This window comes from Salmo trutta, chromosome 31 (assembly GCF_901001165.1).
Source record: "Salmo trutta chromosome 31, fSalTru1.1, whole genome shotgun sequence".
Classification (NCBI taxonomy): domain Eukaryota; kingdom Metazoa; phylum Chordata; class Actinopteri; order Salmoniformes; family Salmonidae; genus Salmo; species Salmo trutta.
In genome coordinates this window covers 19381722-19401758 of record NC_042987.1, presented here as the reverse complement: position 1 = coordinate 19401758, position 20037 = coordinate 19381722, and the positions used below count along the sequence as shown (strand labels likewise).

The 20037-nt window shown below is 40.5% G+C and overlaps 1 protein-coding gene across 2 annotated transcripts in view; it reads right to left on the bottom strand.

Moving 5' to 3' along the window:
- Positions 1–9540: 9540 nt before the first annotated feature.
- The window catches only part of LOC115169691 (solute carrier family 12 member 7), an 85382-nt gene continuing 74885 nt past the window's right edge, over positions 9541–20037 (bottom strand). The window contains exons 18-25 of one of the 2 annotated variants that reach the window (XM_029725580.1): positions 19822–20017; positions 19319–19488; positions 18942–19073; positions 18723–18830; positions 16436–16611; positions 15996–16010; positions 12730–12863; positions 9541–10255 (exon numbers count right to left, since the gene is read on the bottom strand). In XM_029725580.1, the coding sequence (XP_029581440.1) occupies positions 10164–10255; positions 12730–12863; positions 15996–16010; positions 16436–16611; positions 18723–18830; positions 18942–19073; positions 19319–19488; positions 19822–20017 (1023 nt within the window). In that variant the 3' untranslated portion in view covers positions 9541–10163. Of the gene's footprint in view, positions 10256–12729; positions 12864–15853; positions 15913–15995; positions 16011–16435; positions 16612–18722; positions 18831–18941; positions 19074–19318; positions 19489–19821; positions 20018–20037 lie in introns of those variants that run through there. The other variant, XM_029725581.1, reaches the window with a different exon arrangement.

Below are 20037 nucleotides of genomic sequence, written 5' to 3'. Positions count from 1 at the left end.
AGCAGAGGGCTAAAATGGTATTATAACACCCCCATCATAATATTAGCAGAGGGCTAAAATGGTATTATAACACCCCCCCATCATAATATTAGCAGAGGGCTAAAATGGTATTATAACACCCCCATCATAATATTAGCAGAGGGCTAAAATGGTATTATAACACCCCCCATCATAATGTTAGCAGAAGGCTAAAATGGTATTATAACACCCCCATCATGCCATTTATAAGTGGGTCAAGCGTAAAATAATTGCATAAAATCTTGTGATAATAATAATAATCAACCTATAAGGGGAATCAAAACACCATGGAGATCTTAGTCCTTCTGGAAGTTCCTGCCAAATCCTAATTTCCTAATTTGTCTGGTTTGTTCACGCTTCACAGTACACCCATATTCGAGAACGGTCTGTGAGGGAGGAGAGTCTTAGCGAAGGCTTCTCTGACAAGTAATGGGTGGCTGTACTGTCCTAATTGGGAAAACAAAAAACTTCAAACATGGCTTGCTTGATTTAAATGCTCATGTGCCTTTGGACAGAAATGCATGTTGTTAGACGCAATATACTTCCTTCTAGAACATTTGTTAGCATTTTGTCTGTGACCATTTAGTCTGGAAGGACTTACATAATAATAGTTGGTTTAACACAGTAGCTGTTTGTGCAGGGCTGTTGGGACAGTTTCAGAGGTTGTTAGGCATTGATTCCCAGCCACATGATAACAAGTCTTGCCAGTGGAAAGCACCCAAGCAGAAAAAGGACATCATGGGAAATGTAATAGGATGTGCTTCAACAGCTACATGTTCCAATCAAATGTTATTGGTCACATACACATGGTTAGCAGATGTTATTGCGAGTGTAGCAAAATGCTTGTGCTTCTAGTTCCAACAGTGCAGTAATATCTAACAATTCAACAACTACCTAATATACACAAAGGGATGGAATAAGAATATATACACTACCGTTCCAAATTTTGGGGTCACCTAGAAGTTTCCTTGTTTTTGAAAGAAAAGCATTTTTTTGTCCATTTAAAATAACATCAAATTGATCAGAAATACAGTGTAGACATTGTTAATGTTGTAAATGACTATTGTAGATGGAAACGGCTGATTCTTTTATGCAATATCTACATAGGCATAAGGAGGCCCATTATCAGCAACCATCACTCCTGTGTTCCAATGACACGTTGTGTTAGCCTTTTAAACTGATAAACTTGGATTAGCTAATTGATCATTAGAAAACCCCTTTGCAATTATGTTAGCACAGCTGAAAACTGTTGTTCTGATTAAAGAAGCAATAAAACTGGCCTTCTTTAGACTAGTTGAGTATCTGGAGCATCAGCATTTGTGGGTTCGATTACAGGCTCAAAATGGCCAGCAACAAAGAACTTTCTTCTGAAACTCGTCAGTCTATTCTTGTTCTGAGAAATGAAGGCAATTCCATGCGAGAAATTTTCAAGAAACTGAAGATCCTGTACAACGCTGTGTACTATTCCCTTCACAGAAGATCAATTAGCCTTTTAAAATGATACATTTGAATTAGCTAACACAACGTGCCATTGGAAGACACGAGTGATGGTTGCTGATAACTGGCCTCTGTATGCCTATGTATAGATTCCATTAAAAAAATTCTGCCGTTTCCAGCTACAATAGTCATTTATATTATTAACAATGTCTACACTGTATTTCTGATCAATTTGATGTTATTTTAATGGACAAAAAATGTAATTTCTAAATGAACCCAAACTTTTGAATGGTAGTGTACATATAAATATGTGGATGAGTGATGGCATAGGCAAGAGATGAGTAATGCAAGATATGTAAACATTATTAAAGTGGCATTATTAGTGACTAGTGATCTATTTATTAAAGTGGCCAATGATTTCAAGTCTGTATGTAGGCAGCAGCCTCTCTGTGTTAGTGATGGCTGTTTAACAGTCTGATGGCCTTGAGATAGATGTTTTTCAGTCTCTCGGTCCCAGCTTTGATGCTCCTGTACTGACCTTGCCTTCTGGATGGCAGCGGGGTGAACAGGCAGTGGCTTGGGTGGTTGCTGTCCTTGATGATCTTTTTGGCCTTCCTGTGACATTGGGTGGTGTAGATGTCCTGGAGGGCAGGTAGTTTGAACATGGTGATGCATTGTGCAAACCGCACCACCCTCTGGAGAGCCTTGCGGTTGTGGGCGGTGCAGTTGCCGTACCAGGCGGTCATACAGCCCGACAGGATGCTCTTGATTGTGCATCTGTAAAAGTTTGTGAGGGTTTTAGGTGACAAGCCTAATTTCTTCAGCCTCCTGAGGTTGAACAGGCACTGTTGCGCCGCCTTCACCACACTGTCTGTGTGGGTGGACCATTTCAGTTTGTCCGTCATGTGTACGCTGAGGAACTTAAAACATTCCACCTTCTCCATTGCTGTCCCGTCGATGTAGATTGGGGGGGTGCTCCTTCTGCCGTTTCCTGAAGTCCACGATCATCTTTTGTTTTGCTGACATTGAGTAAGAGGTTATTTTCCTGACACCACACTCCGAGGGCCCTCACCTCCTCCCTGTAGGCCGTCTCATCGTTGTTGGTAATCAGGCCTACCACTGTAGTGTCGTCTGCAAACTTGATGATTGAGTAGGAGGCGTGCATGGCCACGCAGTCGTGGGTTAACAGGGAGTACAGGAGGGGGCTGAGCACACACCCTTGTCAGGTCCCAGTGTTGAGGATCAGCGAAGTGGAGATGTTGTTTCCTATCTTCACCACCTGGGGGCGGCATGTCAGGAAGTCCAGGGCCGGGTTGAGAGCCAGGGGCACAAGCTTAATGATGAGCTTGGAGGGTACTATGGTGTTGAATGCTGAGCTGTAGTCAATGAACAGCATTCTTACATAGGTATTCCTCTTGTCCAAATGGGACAGAGCAGTGTGCAGCGTGATGGCGATTGCATCGTCTGTGGACCTATTGGGGCGGTATGCAAATTGTTGGAAAGTCTTGTCAAATTAATGTCATGACGTTATGATGGTATGATACAGGGGATGTTGGCTAAAAGTACAAACTTTGAGTGCAATACAGTTTTCCAGTCCCAATTCAATAACATCCTATTAAATTTCTCCTGATAACTGACTGATCCAGTATAGTGCACACTGTTACATGAATCCAAAGCTCTTGCATTTATCAGGATTCACTGTAGGCTATGCAGTATCCAGGTACAAGTTATTCACAGTGGGAGGTCTTCACATTATCCTGATTGACATCAAGATCTTGCCAGTCAAATATTTAGCAATTTTTCTATTGTAAGCAATGCCCCATGCTGAACAAACCAGGAATAAAAAGATGAACTTGGTACAACTACTGTATATAACCCCAGACGTTACATAAATTATTCACGTCATACACATAAAGGCTGTAACAAATGCAATGAAACCTCTAGTCTGGAGTCACACATATCAAATGGTAAAGACAACATTTTATTTACTTTCAGGATTTTCATAATTAAAAAAAAAACAAATCCCATCAGTCAAATCTTTTCGAACAGCCCATTTTCTCAACACATTTAAACAAAAAGGGTCGAGGGGGGTGAGTCTATAACTTTAATAACTACATAACATGAAAGGAAACGGTAAATACTATGCTAACGATTGTTGATGTAGAGAACTAAAATGAGTCATAAGAGATATGTACTCCAGCTATACTATCAAATTAATTATGCTACTGATAACTTTACATTGAAATACATGAACTCAGTCATTCTGATATTCATTCATTCATTCATATCATCTTTGGCACGTTATAGACCATCTGAATCTATAGGGCTCATACTAGTACACATGCGAGCAGAATAGGCTGACATGTTTGCGTCTCCCACTATATTTCTATATGAGGTGGATTACAGTATATAATAGGCCAGCAACATGCAATACTGTCACAAACAAATGTATAGTATAATTTTAAAAAAGTGCCAAACAATCTTTGCATTCATCTACCATCTATCTTAAAATGATGGATTTAGACACCATGTCATATTCTTATAGTTCTTCCATATTCAGCTAATTCTTATTGTAAAAAAGACATAAAATATGTCTTGCTAAATTGCATATGGTGCAGACCGCAGACACATTCAGGCTCCCTCAAACACACTGTAACCTCACAACATTGGATTCAAACAAGCATAACGCATGTAGATACGGCATAACCACTAGGGGAGAGTACGACCATGTAGTAGGAACAATGTCGACCCCATAGTCCTGTGTTTACCTACAATACTCATTAGGGACAAAATAATAGTTTACAGTATACCCCGGGAAATACAGTACATGAATTCACATCCAAAATCTATCAGAGTGTAGATAGAGTACAACATTAAATAAATCAATACCAGAAACTTTAAGGATCTCAATACACACAATGGCTGCTTTTCTATTGAAATGTACAACTACAGTTGGACTCTAACACAATACATAGCATCACAGACAATTAAATAAGGTATTCAACTGTTTCCTATTACAGTGTGTTAAGAGCAGAAGTAGACATCAGCTGATTTACTGACTTGAAAAAATAAACAATAGGCCAACTGCTCAGTATGTCCGTATAGTGCACCAGCCAACTTACACATCATTCGGTGCTGATAAATGTGACTGGGATATACTGTACACCCTGTACTGTACCATTCATTCTCTATAGAACACCTAAATGATAGACTGTCCCAAATGGCAGAGCCTTTTGGGGGCCCTAAGCGATATTTCGTTGCCCCACCTCCCAGGCAAAACATTTTGGTGGCCCCATTCTTGAAGGCGGAGAGAAATTTAAGTTTTAACATTAATTTCATACAATTCTACACATCTTGCCATGGGGCGTAGAGAAAATACAACTTTTATATTACCGTGTAGTTTACCAATAAAATGGTCTGACGGTGAAGTGGACATACTCAATATTCATATCACCAAAATAAAGAAATTCTCACTACAATACACTTTAATAGAAAGTTAGCAAAAATAGATAAGATCTTGCTACCATGGAAAGGAAAATACCCGTCTTTGTGCAAAAATCACCCTGATTAACTCTTTAGTCATATCCCAGTTTGGCCTTTCCTACACTAAATTATATGAGCAAAAAATATTACATTTTATTTGGAATGGGAAGCCAGATAAAAATTAAATGGGCCTATTTATATAATGAATATGAATTCGGAGGGCAGAAATGAATAAATATTAAAGCATTAGACCTCTCACTAAAGGCTTCAGTCATACAAAAGTTCTACTTAAAACTGGTTCTCAAGCAGATTCGTAAGAATGTCTCAGCCCATGTTCAAGAATGCCCTTTTCCCCTTTATTCAGATTACAACCTCTCACTTTGTTTTTTGAAAATGGAATTATCTAAAAAAAAATTAAAATATATATATATATATATTTTTTTTTTGTGCTATTTTTAAAACAAGCCATAGAAAGTTGGTTGCAATTTCAGTTTAATCCACCAGAAAAGACAGAAAAAATATTACGGTTAAACTCAAATATACTGATTGATAAAAAAAACTAAAAATTATATCATAAATAGGACTGGTGGAGTCACACATGCAGCTAACAAAAATATATGTAAATGTCTGCTGTACAACCAACTAATTGCAGCATTACCGCAAAAATGGAAGAAGCATGTGAAAAGGGGAGAAAGTAAGGAACTTCTCTGTTGGCCCTTCATTAAAGACCAAAATTGGTTAAAGACAATTGTGATAAATAAAAAAGTATACCAGTTTCATTTAAGATCCCAAAAATTGACAGCTGTGCCATACAGATTGCAAAGTAGTCGGGAAGATATTTTTGATGTACCAATTTCATGGCACATGGTTTATGAACTGACACAAAATGATTCTGGATTCAATACCTTTTTCAATTTAAATTATTATACAAAAATCTTGCAACCAATAGAACATTATATATATGGGGGATACAACCGTCCCAGCTCTGCACATTTTGCTGCAGAGACAATCATTAGATCATTTGTTTTGGTACTGTCAATATGCATCTTGTTTTTGGTCGCAGGTTCAGGGATGGCTCTTGAATTGCAACATTTACTTGGAGCTAACTCTACAAATAGCACTGCTGGGTGATTTGAAAAGTCATATTCAATCGATCAATAATATAATACTCTTAGCAAAAAGGTTTATCTTTAATTTACAATCTGTAGAAAATATGATAGAACATTTCAGAACTTTTTTGAAACATCACAGCTGAAAAATATATAGCAAATAGAAACTGGATGGTGGTCAGAGATATATGGAAAGGGTTGAGTGGAGATGAAGGGTGGGACTAAAAATAACAAGATAACTCATGTAAAATATACTGTGTCTGTAAAATGTACAAAGGTTCATAACAGCACAGTTAAAAATATATGGCAAATAGAAATCCAACTGGATGGTCTTCAGAGATAGATGTGAGGGATTGAGGGCAGCTGAAGGATAAAAAAAACTATTACATACACACAGTTGAAGTCGGAAGTTTACATACACTTAGGTTGGAGTCATTAAAACTCGTTTTTCAACCACTCCACAAATTTCTTGTTAAACTCTAGTTTTGGCAAGTCGGTTAGGATATCTACTTGGTGCATGACACAAGTCATTTTTCCAACAATTGTTTAGAGACAGATAATAAAATTTACAATTCACTATCACAATTCCAGTGGGTCAGAAGTTTACAAACACTAATTTGACTGTACCTTTAAACAGCTTGGAAAATTCCAGAAAATGATGTCATGGCTTTAGAAGCTTCTGATAGGCTAATTGACATCATTTGAGTCAATTGGAGGTGTACCTGTGGCTGTATTTCAAGGCCTACCTTCAACCTCAGTGCCTCTTTGCTTGACATCATGGGGAAATCAAAAGAAATCAGCCGAGACCTCAGAAAATAAATTGTAGACCTCCATAAGTCTGGTTCATCCTTGGGAACAGTTTCCAAACGCCTGAAGGTACCACGTTCATCTGTACCATCAATAACAGGCGAGTATAAACACCATGGGACCACGCAGCCGTCATACCGCTCAGGAAGGCGACGCATTCTGTCTCCTAGAGATGAACGTACATTAATGAGAAAAGTGCAAATCAATCCCGGAACAACAGCAAAGGACCTTGTGAAGATGCTGGAGGAAACCGGTACAAAAGTATATATCCACAGTAAAACGAGTCCTATATTGACATAACCTGAAAGGCTGCTCAGCAAGGAAGAAGCCACTGCTCAAAAACCGCCATAAAAAAGCAGTTTGCAACTGCAAATGGGGACAAAGACGGTACTTTTTGGAGAAATATCCTCTGGTCTGATGAAACAAAAATAGAACTGTTTGACCATAATGACCATCATTATGTTTGGAGGAAATAGGGGGAGGCTTGCAAGTCAAAAAACACCCTCCCAACCGTGAAGCACAGGGGTGGAAGCATCATGTTGTGAGGGTGCTTTGCTGCAGGAGGGGCTGGTGCACTTCACAAAATAGATGGCATCATGAGGTGGACAATTATGTGGATATAATGAAGCAACATCTCAAGACATCAGTCAGGAAGTTGAAGCTTGGTCGCAAATGGGTCTTCCAAATGGACAAGCATACTTCCAAAGTTGTGGCAAAATGGGTTAAGGACAACAAAGATATTGGAGTGGCCATCACAAAGCCCTGACCTCAATCCTATAGAACATTTGTGGGCAGAACTGAAAAAGCGTGTGCGAGCAAGGAGGCCTACAAACCAGACTCAGTTACAACAGCTCTGTCAGGAGGAATGGGCCAAAATTCACCCAAGTTATTGCGGGAAGCTTGTGGAAGGCTACCCGAAACGTTTGACCAAAGTTAAACAATGTAAAGGCAATGCTACCAAATACTAATTGAGTGTATGTAAACTTCTGACCCATTGGGAATGTGATGAAATAAATAAAAACTGAAATAAATCATTCTCTCTATTATTCTGACATTTCATATTCTTAAAATAAAGTGGGGATCCTAACTGACCTAAGACAGGGAATTTTTTACTTGGATTGAATGTCAGGAATTGTGTAAAACTGATTTTAAATGTATTTGGCTAAGGTGTATGTAAACTTCCGATTTCAACTCATACACACACAAGTTTGGGACACAGCTACTCATTCAAGGTTTTTTTTTTTTTTTTTTTTACATTGTAGAACAATAGTGAAGACATCAAAACTATTAGGAATGCTTTTCCAACAGTCTTGAAGGAAATCCCACATATGCTGAGCACTGCTTTTCCTGGATGCTTTTCCTTCACTCAGCGGTCCAACATCCCAGACTCTCTCAATTGGGTTGAGGTCGGGTTATTGTGGTGGCCAGGTCATCTGATGCAGCACTCCATCATTCTCATTGGTCAAATAGTGCATACACAGCCTGGAGGTGTGTTTTGGGTCATTGCGCTGTTGAAAAACAAATGATAGTCCCACTAAGCACAAACCAGATGGGATGGAGTATCGCTGCAGAATGCAGTGTCACCAGCAAAGCACCCCCACACCATCACACCTCCTCCTCCATGCTTCACGGTAGGAACCACACATGCAGAGATTATCAGTTCACCTACTCTGCGTTTCACAAATACACAGCGGTTGGAACCAAAAATCTCAAATTTGGACTCATCAGACCAAAGGACAGATTTCCACCAGTCTAATGTCCATTGCTCGTGTTTCTTGGCCCAAGCAAGTCTGTTCTTCTTGTTGGTGTCCTTTAGTAGTGGTTTCTTTGCAGCAATTCGATCATGAAGGCCTGATTTACTCAGTCTCCTCTAAACAGTTGATGTTGAGATGTGTGTCTGTTACTTGAACTTTGTGAAACATTTACTTGGACTGCAATCTGAGGTGCAGTTAACTCGAATGACTTATTAACTGTGGGTCTTTCTTTCCTGTGGTGGTCCTCATGAGAGCCAGTTTCATCATAGCGCTTGTTGATATTGCGACTGCACTTGAAGAAACTTTCAAAGTTCTTGAAATTTTCTGGATTGATTGACCTTCATGTCTTACAAAGTAATGGTGGACTGTCGTTTCTCTTTGCTTATTTGAGCTGCTTTTGCCACAATATGGACTTGGTCTTTCACCAAATAGGGCTATCTTCTGTATACCACCCCTTCCTTGTCACAACATAACTGACAGTCTCAAACGCACTAGGAAAAGAAATCCCACAAATTAACTTTTAACAAGGCACACCTGTTAATTGAAATGCATTCCAGGTGACTACCTCATGAAGTTGGTTGAGAGAATGCCAAGAGTGTGTAAAGCTATCATTAAGGCAATGGGTGGCTACTTTGAAGAATCTCAAATATAAAATATATTTTGATTTGTTTAACACATTGTTGGTTACAACATGATTCCATGTGTGTTATTTCATAGTTCTGATGTCATCACTATTATTCTACAATGTAGAAAATAGTAAAATATAAAGAAAAACCCTTTTGACTGGTACTGTATAATATATATAAAAATATATGGGGGTTTGGAAGCCACAATCTATCTGCGATATTAAAACTGATCTACTCCCTAAAACGAATATATATTGACAAATTTCACCTTGTGTATAACAGAATGTTGAGACCCCGACGAAGTTCTTTTTTGTTCACAAGAGGCTGTGGGGCCCTACGCGACTGCTTATGCCCAAGGCCAGTTCTGCCAAATGGCACCCTATTCCCGATATAGAGCATTACATTTGACCAGGGCCCATAAGAGCTCTCGTCAAAAGTAGTGCACTACAGGGCAAGTGGCTCACTCAAGGGCACAACCACAGTAGGCTGCCTAACCTGGGATTTAAACACCCGTCTACCATCTGGACTTACAAGCTACATCCTATGTCAGCTAGGCTAGACCATACTACATTAGAGTCCTGAGCCATGTCATCCGAGGACATCTCTATCCATCCTAATATCATTACTTATGCACTTTGTTCTACTGAAAGAATTCCTATTCCTAACGACTGACATGGAAAACCTGAACGGAAGACAATAAGAAATGGAAAGATTATCCAGAGTGCCCTCTGTTGTCCTCCAGTCAGCAGCAGTGTGTGCTTAGTCTGCTCCGCATGTGGAGGCAGCCCCCTACTGTCCTCCTATACTACAGTATAGGGGCGACCCACTCCTCTCCTGGCACTGTGGTGGAGGCTGAGGCCCAGCCATTTGTCCGGATGACCCCGCCGGATTCTCTGAGGCTGCACCATACCCGCCCATGTCTGTTGGCGTTAGGAATAGATTGTTATCACCTCCCTGCCTCCGCCACGTACCAGCAGCACGCGGTCCAGTCCATCCATAAGAACCTCCAGAAACTCCATGTCTACAGGCCATGTGGTCAAGGAAAAACAACCGCATAGACACTGACGTGGAAGAGTACTAATGGTACAGTGATTTGAAATGTCAAAAGTAATGGGGGCAATAACCTAAAAGTCTGGAATTTTATTTAGATGCAGACGCCTCAAGCAGTTCCTCATCAACAGTTCATGCCTATGTACAATGCCGTCCGTAAAAATGTATTTCAGATTCTCTATATTTGCATATTCTTTACACTGAATGTTATCAGATCTTCAACCAAAACCAAATATCAAATAAAGGGAACCTGAGTGAACAAATAACATTTGTATACTTATTTCATTTATTTAATTAGAAAAGTTATGCAACACTAGTGCTGAGAGATTTCTAGAAATGTAGTTTTAACTAATTGACCAACGTCTATATACACTATACAAAAGTATGTGGACACCCCTTTGCTGACAGGTGTATAAAATCGAGCACACAGCCATGCAATCTCTATAGACAAACATTGGCCGAAGAATGGCCTTACTGAAGAGCTCAGTGACTTTCGAAGTGACACTGTCATAGAATGCCACCTTTCCAACAAGTCAGTATGTCAAATTTCTGCCGTGCTAGTGATGTTTTTATGAAGTGGCAATATGTAGGAGCAACAACAGTTCAGCCGCAAAGTGGTAGGCCACACAAGCTCACAGAACGGGACCGCCGAGTGCTGTATGCGCATAAAAATCACCTGTCCTCGGTTGCAACACTCACTACCAAGTTCCAAACTGCCTCTGGAAGCAATGCCAGCACAATAACTATTTGTCAGGAGCTTCATGAAATGGAAATCTTAACGCTACAGCACACAATGAGATTCTAGATGATTCTGTGCTTCCAACTTTGTTTCAGCATGACAACACCCGTGCACAAATCTAGGTCCATACAGAAATGGTTTGTCGAGATCGGTGCGGAAGAACTTGGCTGGCCTGCACAGAGCCCTGACCTCAACCCCATCAAACACCTTTGGGATAAATTGGAACGCCAACAGTGAGCCAGGCCTAATCGCCCAACATCAGTGCCCGACCTCACTAATGCTCTTGTGGCTGAATGGAAGCAAGTACCCACAGCAATGTTCCAACATCTACTGGAAAGCCTTCCCAGAAGAGTGGAGGCTGTTATAGCAGCAAAAGGGGGACCAACTCGTATTAATGCCCATGATTTTGGAATGAGAAGTTTGACGAGCAGGTGTCCACATACTTTTGGTCATGAAGTGCAGTTTAGCACAGAAAACATGGTAATTAACTACAATGATCATAATCCATTGCGTTCCTACTTGTCCGGTCTGTCCGTTTCTTTTACACATGCTATGTTAGGTTAGTGTGGGACATAGAGAGAACAGAGAAGAATGCGAGCTCGAGAGGGATAGCGAGCAGTTTCTTTGCGAGGTATCTCTACCTGAAAAAACGTGATCTGTGATTGATAGTTGGTATTCAGCAGTCATAAAAGTATGCCATATTTATGTCTGGCAAAAACCCTGTGTTCCACAATAAGCTCCTCATACCAACGGTCAAGCATGGTGGTGGTAGTGTGATGGTTTGGGGATGCCTTTCTGCCTCAGGACCTGGACAACTTGCCATCATTGAAGGAACCATGAATTCTGATTGTATCAGAGAATTCTACAGGACAATGTCAGGACATCCGTCTGAGCTGAAGCCCAGCTGGGTCCTGCAACAAGACAATGATCCAAAACACACAAATTCTACATCAGAATGACTTAAAAGCAACAAATATAACATTGTGGAATGGCCTAGTCGAAGTCCAGACCAAAATCCCATTGAGATGTTGTAGCAGGACCTGAAACGAACAGTTCAAGCTTGAACTGCGGCAGGTAGCCTAGTGGTTAGAGCGTTGGACTAGTAACCGAAAGGTAGCAAGATCGAATCCCCGAGCTGACAAGGTAAAAATATGTCGTTCTGCCCCTGAACAAGGCAGTTAACCCACTGTTCCTAGGCCGTCATTGAAAATAAGAATTTGTTCTTAACTGACTTGCCTAGTTAAATGGTAAAAAAAAATAAAAAGCCACAAATGTCGCTGAGTTAAAGCAGTTCTGCATGGAACAGTGGACCAAAATTTGACTGATCAACATCTACAGGAAGCGTTTGGTTGCAGTCATTGCAGCTAAAGGTGGCACAACCAGTTAATGAGTGTAAGGGGGTAAATACTTTTTCACACAGGTGAACTGAGTGTTGCTTAATTTTGTTTAATAAATAAATAGGTATCCAATTGTGTTATTTGTTCACTCAGGTTCCCTGTATCTAATATTATGTTTTGGTTGAAGATCTGTTAACATTCAGTGTGAAAAATTTGCAAAAATAGAGAAAATCATAAAGGGAGAAAATACTTTTTCACAGCACTGTACATCAGAATAGCTTCAGTCCCTATCAGTCTATTTATTACTGTAAGATGATACTGACTCCGTTATCCAGTTCAGAGTATACTAGTGGTTTAAAAAAAGGATACAATTCTCGTCACCACCCTTGTTTTTGGGCGGTCCAGGCATGTTCAGCAGCACCAGCTGAGCTCCCTGGGATTTGTTGACCACAACCTCATTCAACTTGACCGCGGTGTGCATCCTCCTCACGTTAGACTGGTTCCTACAAAACAACAGGTTAAACTCAAGAATAACAACTCTTAAATGTCTTCTACTTGGATTGAGTCCCAAATGGCACCCCTTTCCCTATATAATGCACTACATTTGACCGGAGCCTGACAGGCCCTGGTCAAATGTAGTGCATTATATAAGGAATAGGGTGCCATTTGGGATGCATTGTATGCCTTATATCCTACTACAGGCTTCTATTATAAACATGACATCACACCTGTCATAAGCATTCATGATACGTGACTTGACGGTATCATGGCAAAATTGTAATCGCAAAAATGTACAGTAAGCCATTTAGCTACCCTAAGTAATGTATAACGAATGCCTCCATAGACATGCTACAGTATAGCCATATTATAGATTATACTGATATAACATGGTTCAGGAGTAATGTCATGTTGATACTGCATGTAACAGTAGGCTAAACTAAATCTAGTTAAGGAATATTGTAGGCAGAAGTAATTGTTGATTTGACAAGAATAATATCACGCCTCACTTACCTAAGCATCAAGGCATATTTGTTAGATACAGTTGAAGTCGGAATTTTACATACACCTTAGCCAAATACATTTAAACTCAGATTTTCACAATTCCTGCCATTTAATCCTAGTAAACATTCCCTGTTTTAGGTCAGTTAAGATCACCACTTTATATTAAGAATATGAAATGTCAGAATAATAGTAGAGAGAATGACTTATTACAGCTTTTATTTCTTTCATCACATTCCCAGTGGGTCAGAAGTTTACATACACTCAATTAGTATTTCCCTCATTAAAACACAAATCAATTTATAACATTTTTGACATGCGGTTTTCTGGATTTTGTTGTTGTTATTTTGGCTCTCACTGTTCAAATAAACCTACCATTAAAATTATAGACTGATCATTTCTTTGTCAGTGGGCAAATGTACAAAATCAGCAGGGGATCAAATACTCCCCCCCCTCACTGTAGGCCTTGAAATACATCCACATGTACACCTCCAACTGACTCAAAGGATGTCAATTAGCCTATCAGAAGCTTCTAAAGCCATGACATCATTGTTTGGAATTTTCCAAGCTGTTTAAAGGCACAGTCAACTTAGTGTATGTAAACTTCTGACCCAATGGAATTGTGATACAGTGAATTATAATTGTTATGATCTGTCTGTAAACAATTGTTGGAAAAGTAACTTGTGTCATGCACCAAGTAGATGTCCTAACCGACTTGCCAAAACTATAGCTTGTTAACAAGAAATTTGTGGAGTGGTTGAAAAACAAGTTTTAATGACTCCAACCTAAGTGTATGTAAACTTCCGACTTCAACTGTATTTTTAGGACCAGTCAAAAGTTGACACACCTACTCATTAAAGGGTTTTACTTTATTTTTACTATTTTCTACATTGTATAATAATAGTGAAAACATCAAACTATGAAATAACACATACAGAATCATGTACTGCGGTAACCAAATGTGTTAAACAAATCAAAATATATTTTCTATTTTAGATTCTTCAAAGTAGCCACCCCTTTGTCTTGATGACAGCTTTTCAAACTCTTGGCATTCTCTCAACCAGCTTCATGAGGTAGTCACCTGGAATGCATTTCAATTATCAGGTGTGCCTTGTTAGAAGTTCATTTGTGGAATTTCTTTCCTTCTTAATGTGTTTGAGCCAATCAGTTGTGTTGTGACAAGGTAGGGGTGGGTATACAGAAGATAGCCCTATTTTTGTAAAAGACCAAATCCATATTATGGCAAGAACAGCTCAAATAAGCAAAGAGAAATTACAGTCCATCATTACATTAAGACATGGAGGTCAGTCAATCCGGAATATTTCAAGAACTTTGAACGTTTCTTCAAGTTCAGTCGCAAAAACCATCAAGCACTATTATGAAACTGTCTCTCATAAGGACCTCCACAGGAATGGAAGACCCAGAGTTACCTCTGCTGCAGAGGATAAGTTCAGTAGAGTTACATGTACCTCAGATTGCAGCCCAAATAAATGCTTCACAGAGTTCAAGTAACAAGACACACATCTCAACATAAACTGTTTAGAGGAGACTGCAGCAATCAGGCCTTCATGGTCAAATTGATGCAAAGAAACCACTACTAAAGGACACCAATAAAAATAAAGATTTGCTTGGGCAGAGAAACACGAGCAATGGACATTAGACTGGTGGAAATCTGTCCTTTGGTCTGATGAGTCCAAATTTGAGATTTTTGGTTCCAACCACCGTGTCTTTGTGAGACGCAGAGTAGGTGAATGGATAATCTCTGCATGTGTGGTTCCATGTGAAGCATGGAGGAGGAAGTGTGATGGTGTGGGGGTGCTTTGCTGGTGACACCGTCAGTGATTTATTTAGAATTCAACTCTACTCTGCAGCGATACGCCATCCCCATCTGGTTTGCGCTCAGTGGGACTATCATTTGTTTTCAACAGGAGAATGACCCAAAACACACCTCCAAGCTGTGTAAGGGCTATTTGACCAAGAAGGAGAGGGACGGAGTGCTGCATCAGATGACCTGGCCTCCACAATCACCCGACCTCAACCCAATTGAAATGGTTTGGGATGAGTTGGACCGCAGAGTGAAGAAAAAGCAGCCAACAAGCGCTCTGCATATGTGGGAACTCCTTCAAGACTGTTAGAAATGCATTCCTCATGAATCTGGTTCAGAGAATGCCAAGAGTGTGCAAAGCTGTCAAGGCAAAGGATGGCTACTTTGAAGAATCTCAAATATAAAATATATTTAGATTTGTTTGGTTACTACATGATTCCATGTGTTATTTCATAGTTTTGATGTCTTCACTATTATTCTACAATGTAGAAAATAGTAAAAATAAAGAAACCTTTGAATGAGTAGGTGTGTCCAAACTTTTGACTGGTACTGTATATATGCTTACCATTATAAGCATATATAAAATAGTCTAGGCAAGTTAGGCAAGGTCACACATGCTGAGTGAATGTTATATTTTCCACGTAAATCAACAGAGAGTACTATACATACTGTTAGAAGTGGAGAGAAGTGAAGAAAGACACACCCCTCGTCACACACCCCTCGTATCTCTAAGAAAAACTATAAGGTCACGACATGAGGGGGAAAAAAGGATCACACACACATACTTAAGACTAAGGGAAACTTGACTTACAGACTCTCCCACTCACTAGAAGAGAGGAAACAAAACAAAACATAGAACGACTTAGGTATGTTTATAATATATACATCTCACCATGGTTAATCACACATTTCAGACACAAATAGGGAAAACAGGGCATCAATGATGGAGTGCAGACTAGTCTGAACATCCTGAGAACAGAGTATAGTTCAAGTCAACGTACATCATACTCTGTCTAGATATTTCAAGTATGTAACTGTACTGTAGCTATTGTAGCCATTATTCTATATGTGCACTAGACAGGTGCATCTATGGATTACGTAGTTTCTGTTGGCAGTGCTAATACCATTTTCACACTACCATAACCAGGCCAGTACAGAACAGCAACACTCAGTTCGGCTCAGTAGTGTGAAAGGGGTATGTCTGACAGTGTACTGCAGTGTGAGCCTTGGGCCTCTAGGGGAGATACTTACGGTTTCATATTGAAGAGGTCCTTCACGCCCACGGTCGGCTCGCCACGTTTACGGTTCCTCTCGGCGATCAGCTTGTCTTTGGTCCAGGTCATGTGGACATGGTGGTCGGGCATAGCGGTAGCTGTGTCACTGAGGTTGGCGTGGGACTTAGTGCCCAGTTTAGTGATCAGCTGAGCCTGGGGGATAACACTGGTGTCACTACAGACCCAGGCAGGATGCTAAACAAAGCGGTGCCTCCCGTCAGATAGGATCAGGAGGCTGGCACAACTATAGAATGGAGACTATCCTTATGTTTTGCATTATCGGCAAGAATGATAATGTTAATCCAAGCAATAGATCCAAAATGGATGATGGATGACGTTCTCATGATTGCATTCGTTCATCTGTCTACTCCATGGAAAAGGCATGAAATATTACTGTACATTTCAATGCTTCAACGTTAAAATAACAAAGCTCCATAAAAACAATACATGACATAGAAACAAAATAAAGTGTACTATAGCAAACAATAGTAATAAAACATACTACAAATAAATCGAAGTGAAGTTGACAAATGGAAATGATGGAAACGATTAGGAAAAATGGGATTACATTTCTAATCCAAGTTCAAGTTGGAGGTTTGGGGTTGGCGGTTTTGCCAGCGTACCAAGAACGTTGTAAGTTTTTGGTTCTAAGAAGATCGATGTAAAAAGATCTAAGTGTAATACTTGCTACAAAGTTACTGAGCCGATAACGCTCAGGTAAGTGGATGCAGGAGTAGGGTGACAAGGACACAAGAGGCCCACAGCCATAGAAATCCTATAATTCAGTTCTCTTTCATTCTTTTCCCACAGCCATATTCATTCAGAATAAGGCTTCAGGGCGCTGCTTCCAGAAACACATACAGTATTGGGGTACGCTTTTACTGGAACACCTTAGTCATTCCTTAAGATTTCCTCAAGAACTGACAAATGGCAGCTATTTAAAAAAAAGACTTAATAGCTGTGGCTCTGTCCATGTCAGATACAGGCATGAGGATGGGCTGGAGGGTGGAGAGGGAAGGGAGATGTTTATGGGATGTTTATGGGATGGTTCTGAGGCAGACACATCACATGGCTGCTGGGCTACCTCCTCATCCTCCTGTATGTCCATGGATATGGACAGGCTTGGGACCTGTAGTGTGTTTGAGGCCTGTAGTGTCTCCACCACGGATGACTTCCTCTTCTCGATGGAGTTACGCGAGTCGTCTGTGATGCTCTGAATCTGAAGCCCAACCCGATGCGAGCCCAGAACATCCAACACAGCAGCAGGAAATCAGGACAGGCCAAAATGTCACAACAGTCGGTCCATATTACGAGCCACAAACAACAAGGAAGTTAAGAACTACTGCAACAGGAAGGAACAGAAATATAATCTATCCCGTGTGTGAAGTGCAACCTTTGTCCCCGTCTTTGATTTAAACACCGTGCATAGGTCTATGGTCAACATTCAAAGCAGTGACCAAGTGTTTGCTTGTCAATATAATTATGTTTTATCCACTATTGTACAAAAGCTGAAGAGCATATGCACATCCAGGTACTTTCTGCAGGTGCTGGAGTTGTAGGCAAACTCATGGAAAATAAAAAGGAAAATACTGCACACTGCTGCTCATGCTCCCAGGTGATTTTATTTACAACAATGTTTTGACTTAAACCCTTTAGTTTCAAAATGTACATATTGTGTTTCTTATCCTAATTGAATATTGTGATATATATATATATATACACACACACACACACACACACACACACACGCACACACACACACATTTTGTGTGTGTACCATATTTTACTGTAAATACTGATCACCTTCCTTGTGTATGATCATGTATTTTGATACATTGAATGTTAATATTGTGAACCGGTTATTTAATTTTACCTCCCGTTTCATTAAGTGATGTCACTGAGTACTGCCCCTACATATAGGACCTTCCACCCCCACCTGGATATGGATGTCTGATGCAGGGTCGAAATGTTGTTCCATATAAAATCACTCGGGAGCGTGAGCTGCAGTGTTCCAGCGTTTCCTTTTTGTTGTCCACTATTGAATCAACTGGTTACACCACAAGAGGCTGCTGAGGGGAGGACGGCTCATAATAATGGATGGAATGGAGTAAATGGAATGATATCAAACACATGAAAACACATGAGTTTGATACCATTCCATTGATTCCATTCTAGCCATTATTATGAACCCGTCCTCCCCAATTAAGGTACCACCAACCTCCTGTGGGTTAAACAGAACCTGACAGAGTTGAGCATCACATTACCTCTCTCTCTCGCTCGGTTCTGGACAGCTGCATCTGTTTCAGCATCTGAGAGCGCTGCTCCATCACCAGGGTCTTCTCATAGGTGAAGGCTGCAATGTCACTATCGTGCTGAGGACAGAAATACAAAGAAACTGGCAAAAAAAAGGGGCAAAACCCTTGACAAATGGTTTCTTATTAATACTATAGCAGGCATGATTAAGTGTGAGTGCAGCTGCTTACCATCTCCACCACCTCCACTACAGCGTTGAGACGGAGGTGATACAGGAACATCTGCAGGTCCTTCTTCATCTGAATACTGTTGTCATCCATCTGAGCCACTGTGAAGATACGCATCTTACACTTCCTCCACACCTGGGGCGGACAAGGAACAGAGAGATAGAAAAAAGGAAAGAAATTATGCGCGTCTGTAAACTGTTCTAAATGCTATAGTGCTTCAGTCCATTATCAGTTGTGGAAATTGTTTAATGGCCCCTTGCAATTTACAATTTTTTTAATCTGGCCATTATTAGAATGTAGTGCGTATATAATTGTTCTTCTTTTTTTACAAAGCAACAGTATACAGTACCCAATGGCATATGGTGCCAATGCCACAATACCTTGTGTTGGCGCAGCAAGAAAGGCAGCAGCATGAGAAGACCTCCATCATGAACAATCCACCACACGTCTATGGTGCCCTCCCCCAGACGGTCCTGGTTGCAGGGGAACTTGTCAATGTTCTTAGCAACCAGCAGGGCCTGATGGGCTGACGTAGTCTCTCTCACTGTCTCTGTGGGATAAGGAGGATATTTACTGTACTGCTTATATTGTTATCAGTGCAAGAAACCCATATAATTAGGCCCCACAGTTTTGACTGACTCTGGTCAAGTCATTTGGTCAGGAAAAACTCTTAACCCTGCCCATAAACATACAAAAATGTTCTCAGAACCTAAAACCAAATCTCAATAGGTAGCTAAGCTAGCTTAATTTTTCAAATGAATGTGGATGTCGTCACAAGAGGCTACTTAGTATGACATACTTGATTGTACTTAAAATCTACTGTAGACTAGTATAGCAAACGATGGTGTATACTGTGGAGGATACTAGAGTACGGTGTGTGTACCAATGAAGTTCTTCCAGGGGTAGGAGTCCTCAGCCTGTTTCCAGCCCCCAGGCCAGGCCATGAGAACTGCGTTGTGTTTCATGCCCCCCAGCCCTGCCGACTGGATCAGGTGGGAGAAACCATCCCGCAGGTTAGAGGACACCACCACGTGGCAGAAACCTTTGGTACGCTCCGCGTGCATGACCGACTTGACGTTCTGCACCAAGAAAAAACAAG